At 41.3% G+C, this 19,059-nt stretch overlaps 1 protein-coding gene across 4 annotated transcripts in view; it reads right to left on the bottom strand.

The window, feature by feature from the left end:
- daam2 (dishevelled associated activator of morphogenesis 2) overlaps positions 1 to 19,059 on the bottom strand; it is a 234,287-nt gene that overhangs the window by 37,983 nt on the left and 177,245 nt on the right. For all 4 annotated transcript variants that reach the window (XM_036963291.2, XM_036963290.2, XM_090221720.1 and 1 more), the window contains exons 6-10: positions 13,757 to 14,090; positions 13,034 to 13,144; positions 10,782 to 10,885; positions 10,549 to 10,615; positions 10,112 to 10,229 (exon numbers count right to left, since the gene is read on the bottom strand). In XM_036963291.2, the coding sequence (XP_036819186.1) occupies positions 10,112 to 10,229; positions 10,549 to 10,615; positions 10,782 to 10,885; positions 13,034 to 13,144; positions 13,757 to 14,090 (734 nt within the window). The remainder of the gene's footprint in view (positions 1 to 10,111; positions 10,230 to 10,548; positions 10,616 to 10,781; positions 10,886 to 13,033; positions 13,145 to 13,756; positions 14,091 to 19,059) is intronic.

Below are 19,059 nucleotides of genomic sequence, written 5' to 3'. Positions count from 1 at the left end.
ACTTCATTCCAAAGATAAAAATTCAGATATTATATACATACAGTATAAAGTACTCATCCCCCTTGGCGTTTTTCCTATTTTGTTGCATTACAACCTATAATTTAAAAGGATTTTATTTGGATTTCATGTAATGGACATAAACAAAATAGTCCAAATTGGTGAAGTGAAAAAAATTACTTGTTTCAAAACAAAATCAAACGGAAAAGTGCTGTGTATATATGTATTCACCCCCTTTGCTATGAATCAATCAAATCAAAGTTTATTTGTCAAGTGTGCCAAATTTAACAGACCTTACAGTGAAATGCTTACTTACAGGCTCTAACCAATAGTGCAAAAAAGGTATTAAGTGAACAATAGGTAAGTAAAGAAATAAAAACAACAGTAAAAAGACAGTGAAAAATAACAGTAGCAAGGCTATATACAGTAGTGAGGCTATAACAGTAGTGAGGCTACATACAGGCACCGGTTAGTCGGGCTGATTGAGGAAGTATGAACACGTAGATATGGTTAAAGTGGCTATGCATATATGATAAACAGAGAGTAGCAGTGGGAAAAATAGGGATTGGTGGGTGGTGGGTGGCAGGACACAATGCTGATAGCCAGGTTAGCCAATATCGCGGGGCACTGGTTGGTTGGGCCAATTAAGGGAGTATGTACATGAATGTATTGTTAAAGTTTGCATATATGACAAACAGAGAGAAGCAGCAGAGTAAAAAGAGGGGTTGGGGGGGTGGGCACATAATGCAAATAGTCCGGGAAGCCAATTGATAACCTGTTCAGGAGTGTTATGGCTTGGGGGTAGAAGCTGTTGAGAAGACTTTTTGTCCTAGACTTGGCAGTCCGGTACCGCTTGCCATGCGGTCGTAGAGAGAACAGTCTATGACTGGGGTGGCTGGGGACTTTGACAATTTTTAGGACCTTCCTCTGACACCGCGTGGTGTAGAGATCCTGGATGGCAGGCAGCTTAGCCCCAGTGATGTACTGGGCCGTACACACTACCCTCTGTAGTGCCTTGCGGTCGGAGGCCGAGCAATTGCCATACCAGGCAGTGATGCAACCAGTCAGGATGCTCTCAATGTTGCAGCTGTAGAACCTTTTGAGGATCTGAGGACCCATGCCAAATCTTTTTAGTTTCCTGATGGGGAATAGGATTTGTCGTGCCCTCTTCACAACTGTCTTGGTGTGTTTGGACCATTCTAGTTTATTGGAGATGTGGACACCAAGGAACTTGAAGCTTCCAACCTGCTCCACTACAGCCCTGTCGATGGGAATAGGGGAGTGCTCGTCCTCCTTTTCCTGTAGTCCACAATCATCTCCTTAGTCCTGGTTACGTTGAGGGAAAGATTGTTATTCCGGCACCACCAGGCCAGGTCTCCGACCTCCTCCCTATAGGCTGTCTCGTCGTTGTCGGTGATCAGGCCTACTGCTGGCCACTGTTGTGTCGTCTGCAAACTTAATGATGGTGTTGTAGTCGTGCCTGGCCATACAGTGAACAGGGAGTACAGGAGGGGACTGAGCACACACCCCTGAGGGGCTCCAGTGTTGAGGATCAGCGTGGCAGATGTGTTGCTACCTACCCTCACCACCTCGGGGCAGCCCGTCAGGAAGTCCAGGATCCAATTACAGAGTGAGGTTTTTAATCCCAGGATCTTTAGCTCAGTGATGAGCTTTGAGGGTACAATGGTGTTGAACGCTGAGCTATAGTCAATGAATAGCATTCTCATGTAGGTGTTCCTTTTGGAGTGCAATAGAGATTGTAACATATGTGGTTCTGTTTGGGCGGTATGGAAATTGTAGTGGATCTAGGGTTTCTGGGATAATGGTGTGTATGTGAGCCATTACCAGCCTTTCAAAGCACTTCATGGCTACGGACGTGAGTGTTACGGGTCTGTAGTCATTTAGGCAGGTTTCCTTTGTGTTCTTGGGCACAGGGACTATGGTGATCTGCTAGAAACATGTTAGTATTACAGACTCAAATCAGGGACATGTTGAAAATGTCAGTGAAGACACCTGCCAGTTGGTCAGCACATGCCCGGAGCACACGTACTGGTAATCCGTCTGGCCCCGCAGCCTTGTGAATGTTGACCTGTTAAAGGTCTTACTCACGCCGGCTATGAGGAGCGTGATCACACAGTTCTCGGGAACAGCTAATGCTGTCATGCATGCCTCAGTGTCGCTTGCCTCGAAGCGAGCATAGAAGTGATATAGCTCGTCTGGTAGGCTTGTGTCACTGGGCAGCTCTAGGCTGTGCTTCCCTTTGTAGTCTGTAATAGTTTGCAAGCCCTGCCACATAAGACGAGCGTCAGAGCTGGTGTAGTACGATTTGATCTTAGCCCTGTATTGAGGCTTTGCCTGTTTGATGGTTCGTCGGCGGGCATAGCAGGATTTCTTATAAGCTTCCAGGTTAGAGTCCTGCACCTTGAAAGCGGCAGCTCTAGCCTTGTTGCCTGTGGCTTCTGCTTGGGGTATGTACGTACAGTCACTGTGGGGACGATGTCCTCGATGCACTTATTGATAAAGCCAGTGACTGATGTGGTATACTCCTCAATGTCATCGGAAGAATCCCAGAACATGTTCCAGTTTGTGATAGCAAAACAGTCCTGTAGTTTAGCATCTGCTTCATCTGACCACTTTTTTATAGACTGAGTCACTGGTGCTTTTTTTTTTTTGCTTGTAAGCAGGAATCAGGAGGATAGAATTGTGGTCGGATTTACCAAATGGAGGACAAGGGAGAACTTTGTACGCGTCTCTGTGTGTGGAGTACAGGTGATCTAGATTTTTTTCCCTCTGGTTGCACATTTAACTTGTTGATAGAAATGAGGTAGAACTGATTTAAGTTTCCCTGCATTAAAGTCTCCGGCCACTAGGAGCCCCACCTCTGGGTGGCAGTTTTCTGTTTGCTTATTTCCTTTTTCAGCTGACTGAGTGCGGTCTTAGTGCCAGCATCCGTCTGTGGGGGTAAAAAAAACAGCCAAGAAAAGTATAGGGGAAAACTCTAGGCAAATAGTGTGGTCTGCATTTTTTCACAAGATACTCTACTTCAGACGAGCAAAATCTAGAGACTTCCTTAGATTTCGTGCACCAGCAGTTGTTTACAAATATGCACAGACGGCCACCCTCTTCTTGTGGGCTATTCTTGTGTTGTTCTATCCTGCCGCTGCAGTGTATATCCCGCTATCTGAATATCCATGTCTTCATTCAGCCACGATTCCGTGACACATAAGATATTACAGTTTTTGATGTCCCATTGGTCGGATATTCGTGATCGTACCTCGTCTAATTTATTGTCCAATGATTGCACGTTGGCAAGTAATATTGACGGTAACGGCAGCTTTCCCACTCGCCTTCTGTGGATCCTTATAAGACTCCCGGCTCTGTGTCCTCTGTACCTGCGTAACTTCCTCTTGCAAATAACTGGGTTGGCGGCCTTGTCGGGTGTTCGGAGAATGTCCTGTGCGTCTTGCTTGTTGAAGAAAAAAATATTTGTCTAATCCGAGGTGAGTGATAGCTGTTAAATAAATAATTCTTGAAGGAAACCTGTTTCTGTCTTCCAGAGATTTGAGACTGGGATGGAGGTTCACCTTCCAGCAGGACAATGACCCTAAGCATACTGCTAAAGCAACACTTGAGTGGTTTAAGGGGAAACATTTAAACATCTTGGGATGGCCTAGTCAAAATCCAGACCTCAATCCAATTGAGAATTTGTTGTATGACTTAAAGATTGCTGTACACCAGCGGAACACATCCAACTTGAGCTGGAGTCATTTTACCTTGAAGAATGGGCAAAAAAATCAGAGTTTAATTCCAGGTAAGAAAATAGGAAAAATGCCAAGGGGGGTGAATAGTTTCAGAAGCCACTGTAGAATAAACAAATATGTCTGCTCATTTGCGCTCATTTTTTAAAATGTTCAATGATTGCCTGTAGAAGGCGCTCTACGAGTCGCTCATTGAACATCATTCAGCCCTAGGTCACAAAGTTAGAGAAAGAAGGCATGACGGTGACAGTGAGTAGCTTGCCACAGGCAGCGTATTTTAATAAGTAAACAATCAAAAGTACACTTCACCAAACAAGCAGCCCTGAGGGATATCCTACGAAGCAAGCTAGATCTACTAAGGGTTTTCTAAAAATTAACCAGCTTCAGTTAGCTTTACATTCCAGCGAAGGCTTCATCCATACTATGGCAGCGGACATTGTTCATCCGCCTGCCGCTAAATCTAGCAGGCTTGTAACTGCGTGAGCATGTCGCACATGGCTAGTCAAATGCCTAACTCTTAATTGAGACAATGCTGAAATATCAATCCATGGGCGAGTCAGTGCCACATTTTCAAAATGAAATAAAAGTTATCTTGCAAAATCAGCAGACTATGTGAAATAGGCTTTTAGAACTGCAGTCTTTATTTTATTACTTATCGTTAATGGTGTCTTTGGTGTGCTTATTTATGTTTACATTTTATCAATATTATAATTAGTATTAAGTCATACAAAAGTGTTACATTGCGTGAAGTTTAAAATGCTAATTGCTAACTTAAATGTAATTTAATTAAACCATTGCTAAATGTGTCAAACAAAATCAGTCATCTCCCTCAAATGAAGGGGCTGATGACACAATCTTTGCGAGAGGAATGGAATCTGATTTCAATGGTCCTCAACTCTATAATTTAATTTGGGTAAGTGGAGTTAGCCATGAGTTAACCTGCCAAGGAGAAGGTTAGTTCTGAAGGATTCTATGACATAGAAATGTACCTTGCTAAAAGGTGAACCATTTTTGAATGACCAAAGTTACCTCGCTAACACAAGACTGGCGCCAAAGTGAAAAATCATCTTTGATACAAAAATAACAGTGTACTGTCTGGGCCTATTACAGTGCATTCAGAAAGTTTTCAAAAGTATTCTTGACTTAATCGACATTTTGTTGTTTTACAACCGGATCTCAAAATCGATTAAATAGATTTTTGTCCTCACCTATCTACACACAATACCGCATAATAAGTAAAAACATGTTTTTTTTGTTTTTTTTACAGCTGTGTCCTTTGGGGTCTCTAAGAGCTTTCCACATCTGGATTGTACATTATTTGCCAAATAATCTTAAAACATTTCTTCAAGCTGTCAAGTTGATTGTTGATCATTGCCATACAGATATTTTCAAGTATTGCCATAGATTTTCAAACTGATTTAAGTTAAAACAGTAACTAGGCCACTGAGGAACATTCAATGTCATCTTGGTAAGCAAGCAGTGTAGATTTGGCCTGTTGTTTTATGTTATTGTCCTGCTGAAAGGTGAATTTGTCTCCCAATTACTGGTAGAAAACAGACTGAACCAGGTTTTCTTCTAGGATTTTGCCTGTGCTTATAGCTGTATTAAGATTAGTTTGAACATGAAAAACTCCCTTGTCCTTACCGATGACAAGCATACCCATTACATAATCCAGCCACCACCATGCCTGAAAATATGAAGAGTGGTACTCAGTGATTTGCCCCAAACATAACAATTTGTATTTTGGACAAAAACTTAATTTCTTCGTCATTTTTTTTGCAGTATTACTTAAAACCTCTTTGGGATAGGGGGCAGCATTTTCACTTTTGATAAATAGCATGCCCAATTTCAACTTCCTGTTACTCATGCCAAGAATATAAAATATGCTTATTATTAGTAGATTTGGATAGAAAATACTCTGAAGTTTCTAAAACTGTTTGAATCATGTCTGTGAGTATAATATAACTTATGTAGCAGGCAAAACCCAGAGGACTAACTATTCAGAAAAATAATTTGAGGTAACTGTCTATTCAGTGAGTTTTCATTGGGAAACGAGATTTCTAAGGCACTTGTTTGCAGTTCCTACCGCTTTCCACTGGATGTCACCAGTCTTTGGAAATTGGTTGAGGTTATTCCTTTGTGTAATGAAGAAGTACGGCCATCTTGGATCAGGGTAACGTTATGTGTACTGTTTGAGAGTTGCGCAAGACTAGAAAAGTAGTGTTAGTTTGTGATCCTCCTGTATTGAAAACAGATAGACCCGTCTTCAATTTCATCGATTATTAACGTTTAAAAATACCTAAAGTTGTATTACAAAAGTAGTTTGAAATGTTTTGGCAAAGTTTACAGGTAACTTTTGAGATATTTTGTAGTGACGTTGCGCAAATTGGAAGCTGTTTTTTTCTGGATCAAACGCGCCAAATAAATGGACATGTTGGATATATATCGACAGAATTAATCGAACAAAAGGACCATTTGTGATGTTCATGGGACATATTGGAGTGCCAACAAAAGAAGCTTGTCAAAGGTAAGGCATGATTTATATTTTATTTCTGCATTTTGTGTGGTGCCTGCAGGGTTGAAATATGCTACTCTCTCTTTGTTTACTTTTGTGCTATCATCAAATAATAGATTCTTATGCTTTCGCGGAAAAGCCTTTTTGAAATCTGACATGTTGGCTGGATTCACAACGAGTGTAGCTTTAATTTGTTATCTTACATGTGTGATTTAATGAAAGTTAGAATTTTATAGTATTTTATTTGAATTTGGCGCTCTGCATTTTCCCTGGCAATTGGCCAGGTGGGACATTTACGTCCAGCCTATCCCAGAGAGGTTTTAAGTACCTTGTTGCAAACAGGATGCATGTTTTTGGAATATTTTTATTCTGCACAAGCTTCCTTCTTTTCACTCTGTCAATTAGGTTAGTATTGTGAAGAAACTATAATATTGTTGGTCCATCCTCAGTTTTCTCATATTACAACCATTACACTCAGTAACTGTTTGAAAATCACCATTGACTCATGGACACTGCTCAGAGATTTCACCTTCTTCACCAGCAAATGAGTTCAGAAGGATGCCTGTATCTTTGTGATTACTGGGTGTATTGATACACCACCCAAAGCCTCAATAATAACTTCACCATCCTCAAAGGGATATAGTCAGCATCTGCTTTTTATTTCTTTTTTCCACATCTACCAATCAGTGCCCATCTTTGCGAGGCATTGAAAAAACAGCCTGTGAGGCAGATGTTATAGTGATGGACCAGCCTAGGAGACAGACATATTCATTGTGTGTATGTGCAATGCAAAGATAAATTGATGATACAATTATTGTGGGGGCTGTCTTGTTAGACTTCAGTGCAGCTTTTGAAATTATTGATCATAGTCTACTGCTGGAAATAATAATGTTATAATAATGCTATAATGTGGATAAAGAATTACTTGTCTAATAGAACACAGAGGGTGTTCTTTAATGGAAACCTATCAAATATAATCCAGTTAGAATCAGGAATTCCCCAAGGTAGCTGTTTAGGCCCCTTGCTTTTTTTAAATTTTTACTAACAACATGCCACTGACTGAGTAAAGTTTCTATATATGCAGATGACTCAACACTACAGTGCCTTGCAAAAGTATTCGGCCCCCTTGAACTTTGCGACCTTTTCCCACATTTCAGGCTTCAAACATAAAGATATAAAACTGTATTTTTTTGTGAAGGATCAACAACAAGTGGGACACAATCATGAAGTGGAACGACATTTATTGGATATTTCAAACTTTTTTAACAAATCAAAAACTGAAAAATTGGGCGTGCAGTTTTATATCTTTATGTTTGAAGCCTGAAATGTGGCAAAAGGTCGCAAAGTTCAAGGGGGCCGAATACTTTCGCAAGGCACTGTACACACGTCAGCTACTACAGTGACTGAAATGACTGCAACACTCAACAAAGAGCTGCAGTTAGTTTCAGAGTGGGTGGCAAGGAATAAGTTTGCTCTAAATATTTCTAAAACTAAAAGCATTGTATTTGGAACAAAACACTCACTAAACCCTAAACCTCTACTAAATCATGTGGAAATTGAGCAAGTTGAGATGAATGCTTGGAGAAACACTAGATAGTAAACTGTCATGGTCAAAACATATTGATGCAGTAGTAGCTAAGATGGGGAGAAGTCTGTCTATAATAAAGCGATGCTCTGCCTTCTTAACAACACTATCAACAAGGCAGGTCCGACAGGCCCTAGTTTTGTCGCACATGGACTACTGTTCAGTCGTGTGGTCAGGTGCCACAAAAAAGGACTTAGGAAAATTGCAAATTGGCTCAGAACAGGGCAGAACAGCTAGCCATTGGATGTACACAGAGAGCTAATATTAATAATATGCATGTCAATCTCTTCTGACTGAAAGTGGAGGAGAGATTGACTTCATCACTAGTTTTATTTATGAGAGGTATGACATGTTGAATGCACCGAGCTGTCTGTCTAAACTACTGGCACACAGCTCGGACACCCATGCATACCCCACAAGACATGCCACAAGATGTCTCTTCACAGACAAAGTCCAGAACATACTATGGGAGGCACAAAGTACTACATGGAACTCTATTCCACATCAAGTAACTGATGCAAGTAGTACAATTAGATAAAAAAAAACTGATTTAAAAAACACCTTATGGAACAGTGAGGACTGTGAAGAAACACAAACATTGGCACAGACACATGCATACACACACAATAACATACGCAGTATACATACACATGGATTTAGTAATGTAGATACAGTGGGACAAAAAAGTATTTAGTCAGCCACCAATTGTGCAAGTTCTCCCACTTAAAAAGATGAGAGGCCTGTAATTTTCATCATAGGTACACTTCAACTATGACAGACAAAATGAGAGAAAAAAAATCCAGAAAATCACATTGTAGGATTTTTAATGAATTTATTTGCAAATTATGGTGGAAAATAAGTATTTGGTCACCCACAAACAAGCAAGATTTCTGGCTCCCACAGAACTCTTCTTTAAAAGGCTCCTCTGTCTTCCACTCGTTACCTGTATTAATTGCACCTGTTTGAACTTGTTATCAGTATAAAAGACACCTGTCCACAACCTCAGTCACAGTCCAAACTCCACTATAGGTAAGCAGCTTGGTTTGAAGAAATCAACTGTGGGAGCAATTATTAGGAAATGGAAGACATACAAGACCACTGATAATCTCCCTCGATCTGGGGTACAGTACATGTCCAGGCCCGTCTGAAGTTTGCTAGAGAGCATTTGGATGATCCACAAGAAGATTGGGAGAATGTCATATGGTCAGATGAAACCAAAATATAACTTTTTGGTAAAAACTCAACTTGTCGTGTTTGGAGGACAAAGAATGCTGAGTTGCATCCAAAGAACACCATACCTACTGTGAAGCATGGGGGTGGAAACATCATGCTTTGGGGCTGTTTTTCTGCAAAGGGACCAGGACGACTGATCCGTGTAAAGGAAAGAATGAATGGGGCCATGCATCGTGAGATTTTGAGTTAAAACTTCCTTCCATCAGCAAGGGCATTGAAGATGAAACGTGGCTGGGTCTTTCAGCATGACAATGATCCCAAACACACCGCCCGGGCAACAAAGGAGTGGCTTCGTAAGAAGCATTTCAAGGTCCTGGTGTGGCCTAGCCAGTCTCCAGATCTCAACCCTATAGAACCTCTTTGGAGGGAGTTGAAAGTCCGTGTTGCCCAGCAACAGCCCCAAAACATCACTGCTCTAGAGGAGATCTGCATGGACGAATGGGCCAAAATACCAGCAACAGTGTGTGAAAACCTTGTGAAGACTTACAGAAAACGTTTGGCCTCTGTCATTGCCAACAAAGGGTATATAACAAAGTATTGAGATAAAATGTTGTTATTGACCAAATACTTATTTTCCAACATAATTTGCAAATAAATTCATTAAAACTCCTACAATGTGATTTTCTGGATTTTTTTTCTCATTTTGTCTGTCATAGTTGAAGTGTACCTATGATGAAAATGTAAGGCCTCTCTCATCTTTTTAAGTGGGAGAACTTGCACATTTGGTGGCTGACTAAATACTTTTTTGCCCCAATGTATGTGGTAGTGGTGGAGTAGGGGCCTGAGGGCACACAGTGTGTTGTGAAATCTGTGAATGTATTGTAATGTTTTAAGATTGTATAAACTGCCTTAAATTTGCTGCACCCCAGGAAGAGCAGTTGCTGCCTGGGAATCCATAATAAATACAAATATTCAGTTTGACATGTCATGTAAACTGCCATAGTGTATTTGTGAAATGGATATTGTGAATAAATATACCTCACCAGCCCGTAAGGCAGATTTAATAGTGATGGATGTACTCACAGGGCATCTGGAGGCAGTGCTGGAGGATAGAGAGCAGGTAAGGATAGGCATCTGTGTGGTTCAGCTTCTTCTTGATCAACTCAAACATCTGGCCAGCGCTCTTAGTGTCCACGTGGGTCTGTTGAATGAAAGGAAAACCTACAATCATTAAAATATCAAGTCAATCCATAATAATAAGCCTGAAATGAGGCATGGATGCAATTAGCAATCTTCAATACAAGCACTGGATGACCCAAGTTCGACATTCATAGATAAAGAACATTACAATAAAGACACTTAACTTTACATGGGCCTAACGTAGAGGAGAACCTGTTCTAGGTTGTACATTAATACCAGTGCTCGGTTTGACAATACTTTTGATTTCAGTTCAATAAAACAATGTGGGCTTAATTATACAATGTATTGATGTCAATGGGGATGGTAAAACAGGCACTCACCAGGTCAAAACGCTTGGCAAGCTCCGAGTCATCCTCATTCCTCACCATCTCAAAGAAGTCCAAATGCCTGGAAATATGACACAGGCATGAAAGGGACAATAAGCTTGAGTGAGTCATTCCATCTCTGTCTGTAAATCTTACCAGCTGCATGCCAGCTTCGAATCTAACAACCTTACTGTAGGGACTAAGAAGCTTTCTAAGATGCTTGGTGGTCATCTTGTCCCCTGCCTCACCTGTCCAGAATGGCATTATCGTGCCCTCTGAGCTTGTCAATCACGGGCTGGATCCCCAACATCAGGAACTCGTACCTAAGGTGGAGGCGGAACTCCAGGTTGTCCTGAAGATTGAAGTACAGGGTATCAAACACAGCTGATGACAACTGCAGCAACACTGAATCATTCAGGCATACAATAGCTTGATCTTGGACTTTTAATCAGGTGTTTTTGTATGTAGGCTACTGTGTCTGTGCACTATTGTAATACAATAATAAACTTGACTTACAGTGCATTCGGGAAAGTATTTAGACCCCTCATCAATCTACACACAATACCCCATAATGTCAATCTACACACAATACCCCATAATGACAAAGCAAAAACTGGTTAAAAATAAAAACTGAAATATCACATTTACATAAGTATTCTGACCCTTTACTCAATACTTTGTTGAAGCACCTTTGGCAACGATTACAGCCTCAAGTCTTCTTGGCACACCTGTATTTGGGGAGTTTCTCTCATTCTTCTCTGCAGATCCTCTCAAGGTCAGGTTGGATGGGGAGCGGTGCGACAACAATTTCAGGTCTCTCAAGAGATGATCGATCGGGTTCAAGTCTGGGCTCTGGCTGGGCCACTCAAGGACATTGAGAGAACTGTCCCGAAGCCAATTCTGTGTTGTCTTGGATGTGTGCGTAGGGTTGTTGTCCTGTTGTAAGGTGAACCTTCGCTCCAGTCTGTGGTCCTGAGCACTAGAGCGGGTTTTCATCAAGGATCTCTCTGTACTTTGCTCTGTTCATCTTTGCCTCGATACTGACTAGTGTCTCAGTCCATTCTGCTGAAAAACCTCCCCACAGCATGATGCTGCCACCACCATGCATCACCGTAGGGATGGTGCCAGATGTGACACTTGGCATTCAGGCAAAATAGTTCCATCTTGGTTTCATCTTGTTTCACATGGTCAGAGAGTCTTTAGGGGCCTTTTGGCCGTGGGCAGCAGGTAGCCTAGGGGTTAGAGCATTGGACTAGTAACCTAATCTGTCGTTCTGCCCCTGAACAAGGCAGTTAACCCACTGTTCCTGGGCCGTCATTGAAAATAATAATTCATTTTTAACTGACTTGCCTAGTTAAATAAAGGTAAAATAAATTAAAATGTTCCTTTTACTGAGGAGTGGCTTCTACCACTCTACCATGCACTCTACCACACTCTACCATAAAGGCCTGATTGGTGTAGTGCTGCAGTGCTGGTTGTCCTTGGGGATCTTCAATGCTGCAGAAATGTTTTGGTACACTTCCTCAGATCTGTGCCTCGACAGAATCCTGTCTCGGAGCTCTACAGACAATTCCTTCGCTCTCATGGCTTAGTTTTTGCTCTGACATGCACTGTCAACTGTGGGACCTTAAATAGACAGGTTTTTTTGTGCCTTTCCAAATCATGTCCAATCAATTGAATTTACCACAGGTGAACTCCAATGAAGTTGCAGAAACATCTCAAGGATGATTAATGGATGCAGCTGGGCTCAATTTCGAGTCTCATAGCAAAAGGTCTGAATACTTATGAATAAGGTATTTCTGTATATAACGTTTTTATACATTTGCAAAAATGTCAAAAAGCCTGTTTTCGCTTAGTCACTATGGGGTATTGTGTGTAGATTGCTGAGCATTTTGTTTTTATTTAATCAATTTTAGAATAACGCTGTAACGTAGCAAAATGTGGAAAACATCAAGGGGCCTGAATACTTTCCTAAGGCACTGTACAGCTGGAATTCTTAATGATGAAACAGTCATGTCCATTTGCAATATTTCAACAACAAGAAGTTACTGCAAACACTGTTTTTTCCCCCGCTTGGACATCATTGCACACGCGATAGAAGAGCACAATGGGTACTGCAATTTAATTTATCATGTTAACACATTTTTTTTTACTAAATTACACTCCTCAACCTGCCAACCAAAAATTAAAAAACAGTGGTGGGGCAGCCAGTGACAACGTTTCCCCTACTCCACACTCCATCTTTAAGATGTATTCTTGACATATTCTGACTGTTTGACAAGGGACCAAGGTCATCCCAAATTCAACCATGAACAATGACGTAGCCTTTATCACTCAAATCTAATGTATTTCTAAGGGTGTATGCAGTCAAATTATTGGATGATATCTTGGTAGCACTGTTTAAATGTGACTCTTTCTGCCATGAATCATCCAATAGAAAGTAGACCTAGCTGTGGGTGTGACAGGGGGGTTAAAGAGTAACATGGCGATCATGACTGACCTCCCCAGCCCCGGCATTGAGCACAGCGTTGATAAAGGACATGATGGCTGTCTTCAGGTTGACCTCGTCTCTGTAGCGCCCCGTACTTCTGTCTAGCTCATTCAGTAACGTCTGCATGGGTTACAGGGACAGTTCTCAGTTAGGTGCATGGGTTGAATGGACAATTATTCAGTTATATTCATTACAATACATAAACAACTCAAGGCTCTCGAGTGGTGCAGCGGTCTAAGGCATAGCTTCTCACTGCTAGAGGCGTCACTACAGACCCGGGTTCAATTCCCGGCTGTATAACAACCGGCCGTGATTGGGAGTCGCACAATTGGCGCACAATTGGCTCAGCGTCGTCCGGGTTTGCCAGAGTAGGTCTTCATTGTAAATAAGAATTTGTTCTTAACTAACTTGACTAGTTAAATAAAGGTTAAATAAAATAAATTAAAAAACAACTAAATTGATCTGCAAGAATTGTAGTGGTGGGTAAACTACAATCCATCCCACCGGTCAATTAAATGTTAAATTAAATGGTTTTAAGGTCCAATTGAAATAAAATAACTGCCCTTTTTATGACCAAGAAGTTTGCCCACCCTTGGATTACAGGGACAATTTCCTTGCAACTCTTCTAAACATGGTTAAAAATACATATTAACTCTTGGGGATGACCTAAAAAGTGTGTGTCATTTACTTCTGATAAGCTTTAGGAGTACCCCAGCACTTGGTGGACTATACCTGGAAGCGGGTCCTCTCGGCGGCATACTTCTGGTAGTGGGCCATCGCCTGCAGCACCTTCTTGTGGCCATCGGGCACCAGGCACACTGCGCCCAGGATCTCCAGCACGGCCACTTTGGTCTTGACGTTGTCCTGCCGCAAGCTCTGGGAGATGGTATTGATGCTCTGCGGGTGGGCCAGCACGTGAGCTCGACCCTGCGAGTTGTTCATCAGGGCCTTGATGCAGCCGATGACCGAGGTGTGCACGCGGCTCTCCGACGTCTCGTAGTCCATGCTCCGCAGGAAATTGAGCAGGCAGGTGAGGCCCTCGAGCTCAATGAAGCGCGTCACAAACCTGGGAGGTGGAGGGGTGAGGCGTGAGGATGTGTCAGTCAAAAAAGGTTAAAAGGTCAACAATGGAAGACAAAGATTAAACAAACCCTGGAAACTATGGTCTGCTTCACACATGGGAGGTTAAGTTTACTTTTATGAAATCTCATTCACCTTGACAAATACAGTGCCTTGCGAAAGTATTCGGCCCCCTTGAACTTTGCGACCTTTTGCCACATTTCAGGCTTCAAACATAAAGATATAAAACTGTATTTTTTGTGAAGAATCAACAACAAGTGGGACACAATCATGAAGTGGAACGACATTTATTGGATATTTCAAACTTTTTTAACAAATCAAAAACTGAAAAATTGGGCGTGCAAAATTATTCAGCCCCTTTACTTTCAGTGCAGCAAACTCTCTCCAGAAGTTCAGTGAGGATCTCTGAATGATCCAATGTTGACCTAAATGACTAATGATGATAAATACAATCCACCTGTGTGTAATCAAGTCTCCGTATAAATGCACCTGCACTGTGATAGTCTCAGAGGTCCGTTAAAAGCGCAGAGAGCATCATGAAGAACAAGGAACACACCAGGCAGGTCCGAGATACTGTTGTGAAGAAGTTTAAAGCCGGATTTGGATACAAAAAGATTTCCCAAGCTTTAAACATCCCAAGGAGCACTGTGCAAGCGATAATATTGAAATGGAAGGAGTATCAGACCACTGCAAATCTACCAAGACCTGGCCGTCCCTCTAAACTTTCAGCTCATACAAGGAGAAGACTGATCAGAGATGCAGCCAAGAGGCCCATGATCACTCTGGATGAACTGCAGAGATCTACAGCTGAGGTGGGAGACTCTGTCCATAGGACAACAATCAGTCGTATATTGCACAAATCTGGCCTTTATGGAAGAGTGGCAAGAAGAAAGCCATTTCTTAAAGATATCCATAAAAAGTGTTGTTTAAAGTTTGCCACAAGCTACCTGGGAGACACACCAAACATGTGGAAGAAGGTGCTCTGGTCAGATGAAACCAAAATTGAACTTTTTGGCAACAATGCAAAACGTTATGTTTGGCGTAAAAGCAACACAGCTCATCACCCTGAACACACCATCCCCACTGTCAAACATGGTGGTGTTAACATCATGGTTTGGGCCTGCTTTTCTTCAGCAGGGACAGGGAAGATGGTTAAAATTGATGGGAAGATGGATGGAGCCAAATACAGGACCATTCTGGAAGAAAACCTGATGGAGTCTGCAAAAGGCCTGAGACTGGGACGGAGATTTGTCTTCCAACAAGACAATGATCCAAAACATAAAGCAAAATCTACAATGGAATGGTTCAAAAATAAACATATCCAGGTGTTAGAATGGCCAAGTCAAAGTCCAGACCTGAATCCAATCGAGAATCTGCTCTCCAGCCAACCTCACTGAGCTCGAGCTGTTTTGCAAGGAGGAATGGGAAAACATTTCAGTCTCTCGATGTGCAAAACTGATAGAGACATACCCCAAGCGACTTACAGCTGCAATCGCAGCAAAAGGTGGCGCTACAAAGTATTAACGTAAGGGGGCTGAATAATTTTGCACGCCCAATTTTTCAGTTTTTGATTTGTTAAAAAAGTTTGAAATATCCAATAAATGTCGTTCCACTTCATGATTGTGTCCCACTTGTTGTTGATTCTTCACAAAAAAATACAGTTTTATATCTTTATGTTTGAAGCCTGAAATGTGGCAAAAGGTCGCAAAGTTCAACGGGGCCGAATACTTTCGCAAGGCACTGTATCTGCGTGTTTAAATGAAACCCAAAATGTGTCTGGCCTAAGTTGTTTGTTTGAGGCTTTAGGATAACAAGAGTTCAAAAGGTGTAGTAAAATGGGTAAAAAGTAGTACCAAGCGTAAAACGTATCATGCACATCAGATTTACTGAACTGTACTGAATTGAAACACAGGTAAACCAAAGGGTCAGTGGTCGAGGAACTGAACACTGAACATATACTGAACAAAAATATAAATGCAACAATTTCAAAGATTTTACTGAGTTACAGTTCATAAGGAAATCAGTCAATTAAAATGAATTCCTCAGGCCCTAATCCTTAAGATTTCACATGGGTGGGCCTGCGAGGGCATAGTCCCAATCACTGGGGAGCCAGGCTCAGCCAATCAGAATAAGTTTTCCCCCCACAAAAAGGCCTTATTACAGACATAAATACTTTTCAGTTTCATCAGCTGTCCGGGTGGCTGGTCTCAGACGATGTGGAGGTCCAGGCTGGCGTGGTTACACATGGTCTGCAGTTGTGAGGCCGGTTGGACCTACTGACAAATTCTCTAAAACGACGTTGGAGGCGGCTTATGGTAGAGATATTAACATTCAATTATCTTGCACCAGCTCCTGTGGACATTCTTGCAGTCAGCATGCCAATTGCACGCTCCCTCAAAACATCTGTAGCATTGTGTTGTGTGACAAAACTGCACATTTTAGAGTGGCCTTTTATTGTCCTCAGCAGAAGCTCCACCTGTCTAATGACAATGCTGTTTAATCAGCTTCTTGATATGCCACACCTGTCAGGTGGATAGATTACCCTGGAGAAGGAGAAACTAACTGACCGGCATGTAAACAAATTTGTGCATAACATTTGAGAGAAATAAGATTTTTGTTTTTCTATGGAACATTTCTGGGATTTTTTATTTCAGCTCATGAAACCAACACCTTACATGTTGTGCTTATATTTTTGTTCAGTATAGATACACAAAGGCACCCCTCGCTACGCTACCTACCCCCATTAACCAGCTGTAGTAAGGGATCCCACATGAAACTGTAAACCATAAAACTCATACCACCCACATTCATCTTAGAACTTTCCTAATGACAGACTTCATTAACAGGGCTAATGAAGGGTCAATCACCTCATTAACCCCTTCCTCTTGCAGAACTGCAAGCCTATCTGATCACCTACAGTACACAAACATGAAGGGCATTACATCAAGTCGGCCATTTTGATGTTCCCATCACACAGATTCTTTCCCTGATCAAGTTCATAAATCATGTAAATCGATAGAGTTCATAACAAACGTAAGTCTGTTTTCTGTTCAGACAGACAAAGAGAGGGAAAAAGTGAAAGAGAGTGAGGGGGTAGGTCTTATTTATAAATCACTGAAAGAAGAATTAAGAAAATGTAAGAAACATCAAACAGACAGAGCAAGAGAGTCAGCAATATTAAGAGAGAGAGAAAGAAGGCGAAAAAAAAAGAAGCAGAGGGAGATTTACAGTCAGTCATTGTAACAGATTGTTTTGACACTGTCAGACGAGCTGAGTCCAAGTTCCATCCCCTCCCACCGCTTTCTTGGCAAGAGCAGGAGTGGAAAAAACACACCCCATCCTTCAAAGCGCATAAATCACGCCATTATTATCCTATACATCTGAAGCCAGGCTACCCTCCCGCTAACTCAATCCCAGATTTCGAGAGCGCACACGGTTCACCTGGCAATGCACTGGCAACCCTCAGATCCCCAGGAACACATGGGTAAGGTCATAAATACTGTACACCAGTGTTGGGTTCGAGACCATCTAAAGCGAGACTGATTCAAGACCAGTGCAAATTGAGTCCGGGTCAAGACCAAGACCGGGAGGGGGGTGCACACACTGCAAAGGCCGAGTGCGCATACAGCACATTCACAAAGACGTGCGCAGGTAAAACAGACTCCCTTGACATGCAATGTGCTTCTCGTTTCAGCACTAACATTACTCTTTGTCACATTGCAAATTGAAGTTGATCTCTCTACCTAAAGGTGTTAACATCGCCAGCTCAATGTTGGCAGATGTTATTACGAAGGTGGGTATCTTGGTGTCACACGTGGCTACTCACAGATGTGCTCTGTCACACACAACACATACGCAGACAAGCATGCATATACACGTACACACACAGGCGCACACACACACATACTCTTTGTGCTCCATGAATTCCTGCTCCTTACAAAGGACATCCAACAATGCCTAATTCTCAACAGTGAAAACAGTCCCCCCTCCACATACCAACATCATCCAACCATTTACAAATGTTCTCATTCCCTCATTTTTTTTTTTCTCTCTCCTCCTTTTCATTCCCTCTCCTTTCTCTCCTCTTTTAGGTCAAAAGAGTTGATCTTAACAAAGGAAATAGAGGAACTAACAGTACAGTTAGAAAGCAATAAAAACTGTAAAAGAGGCACAGAATAAAAAATGGAGGAACTTATTCAAGAAAGATCAAGTGTAATATATTATACAAAATATAGTGAACTGGATGGAATATGTAAGCAAACTGGAAAGAATATGCAGAAATAATTTACAGAAACGTGTTACAAATGCCAGTCATCCATGATTCAACAAACAATATTTTGAAAAAGGAAGCAAAGTACTTTAAGCAAATGTTTTCATTTGTCTTCTCCATCTCTACTAACTGAAGTTCATTTTAAGGATTTGTTTTCTATTAATAGTGTAAAATTAACAGCTCTACAGTCAGAGTTTTATTCTAAAACTGATTAAATAGTTTTCCCCCCTCATAAATCGACACACAATACCCCATAATGACAAAGCAAAACCTGTTTTTTAGAAATGTTTGCAAAAGTATAAAAAAAAATATATATATATACACACTACCATTCAAAAGTTTGTGATCACTTAGAAATGTCCTCGTCTTTGAAAGTCCATTAAAATAACATCAAATTGATCAGAAATACAGTGTAGACATTGTTAATGTTGTGAATTATGTTCTTTGGAATATCTACATAGGTGTACAGGGGCCCATTATCAGCAAACATCACTATTGTGTTCCAATGGTACGTTGTGTTAGCGAATCCAAGTTTATCATTTTAATAGGCTAATTGATTATTAGAAAACCCTTTTGCAATTATATTAGCACAGCTGAAAACTGTCATTCTGATTAAAGACAGAGTTCCTTTGTCCAGTGTCTGTTCTTTTGCCCATCTTAATATTTGATTTTTATGGGCAAGTCT

Source organism: Oncorhynchus mykiss, chromosome 26 (assembly GCF_057628025.1).
Source record: "Oncorhynchus mykiss isolate SJ-2025 chromosome 26, ASM5762802v1, whole genome shotgun sequence".
Classification (NCBI taxonomy): Eukaryota; Metazoa; Chordata; class Actinopteri; order Salmoniformes; family Salmonidae; genus Oncorhynchus; species Oncorhynchus mykiss.
This window is presented reverse-complemented; position numbering and strand designations above follow the sequence as displayed.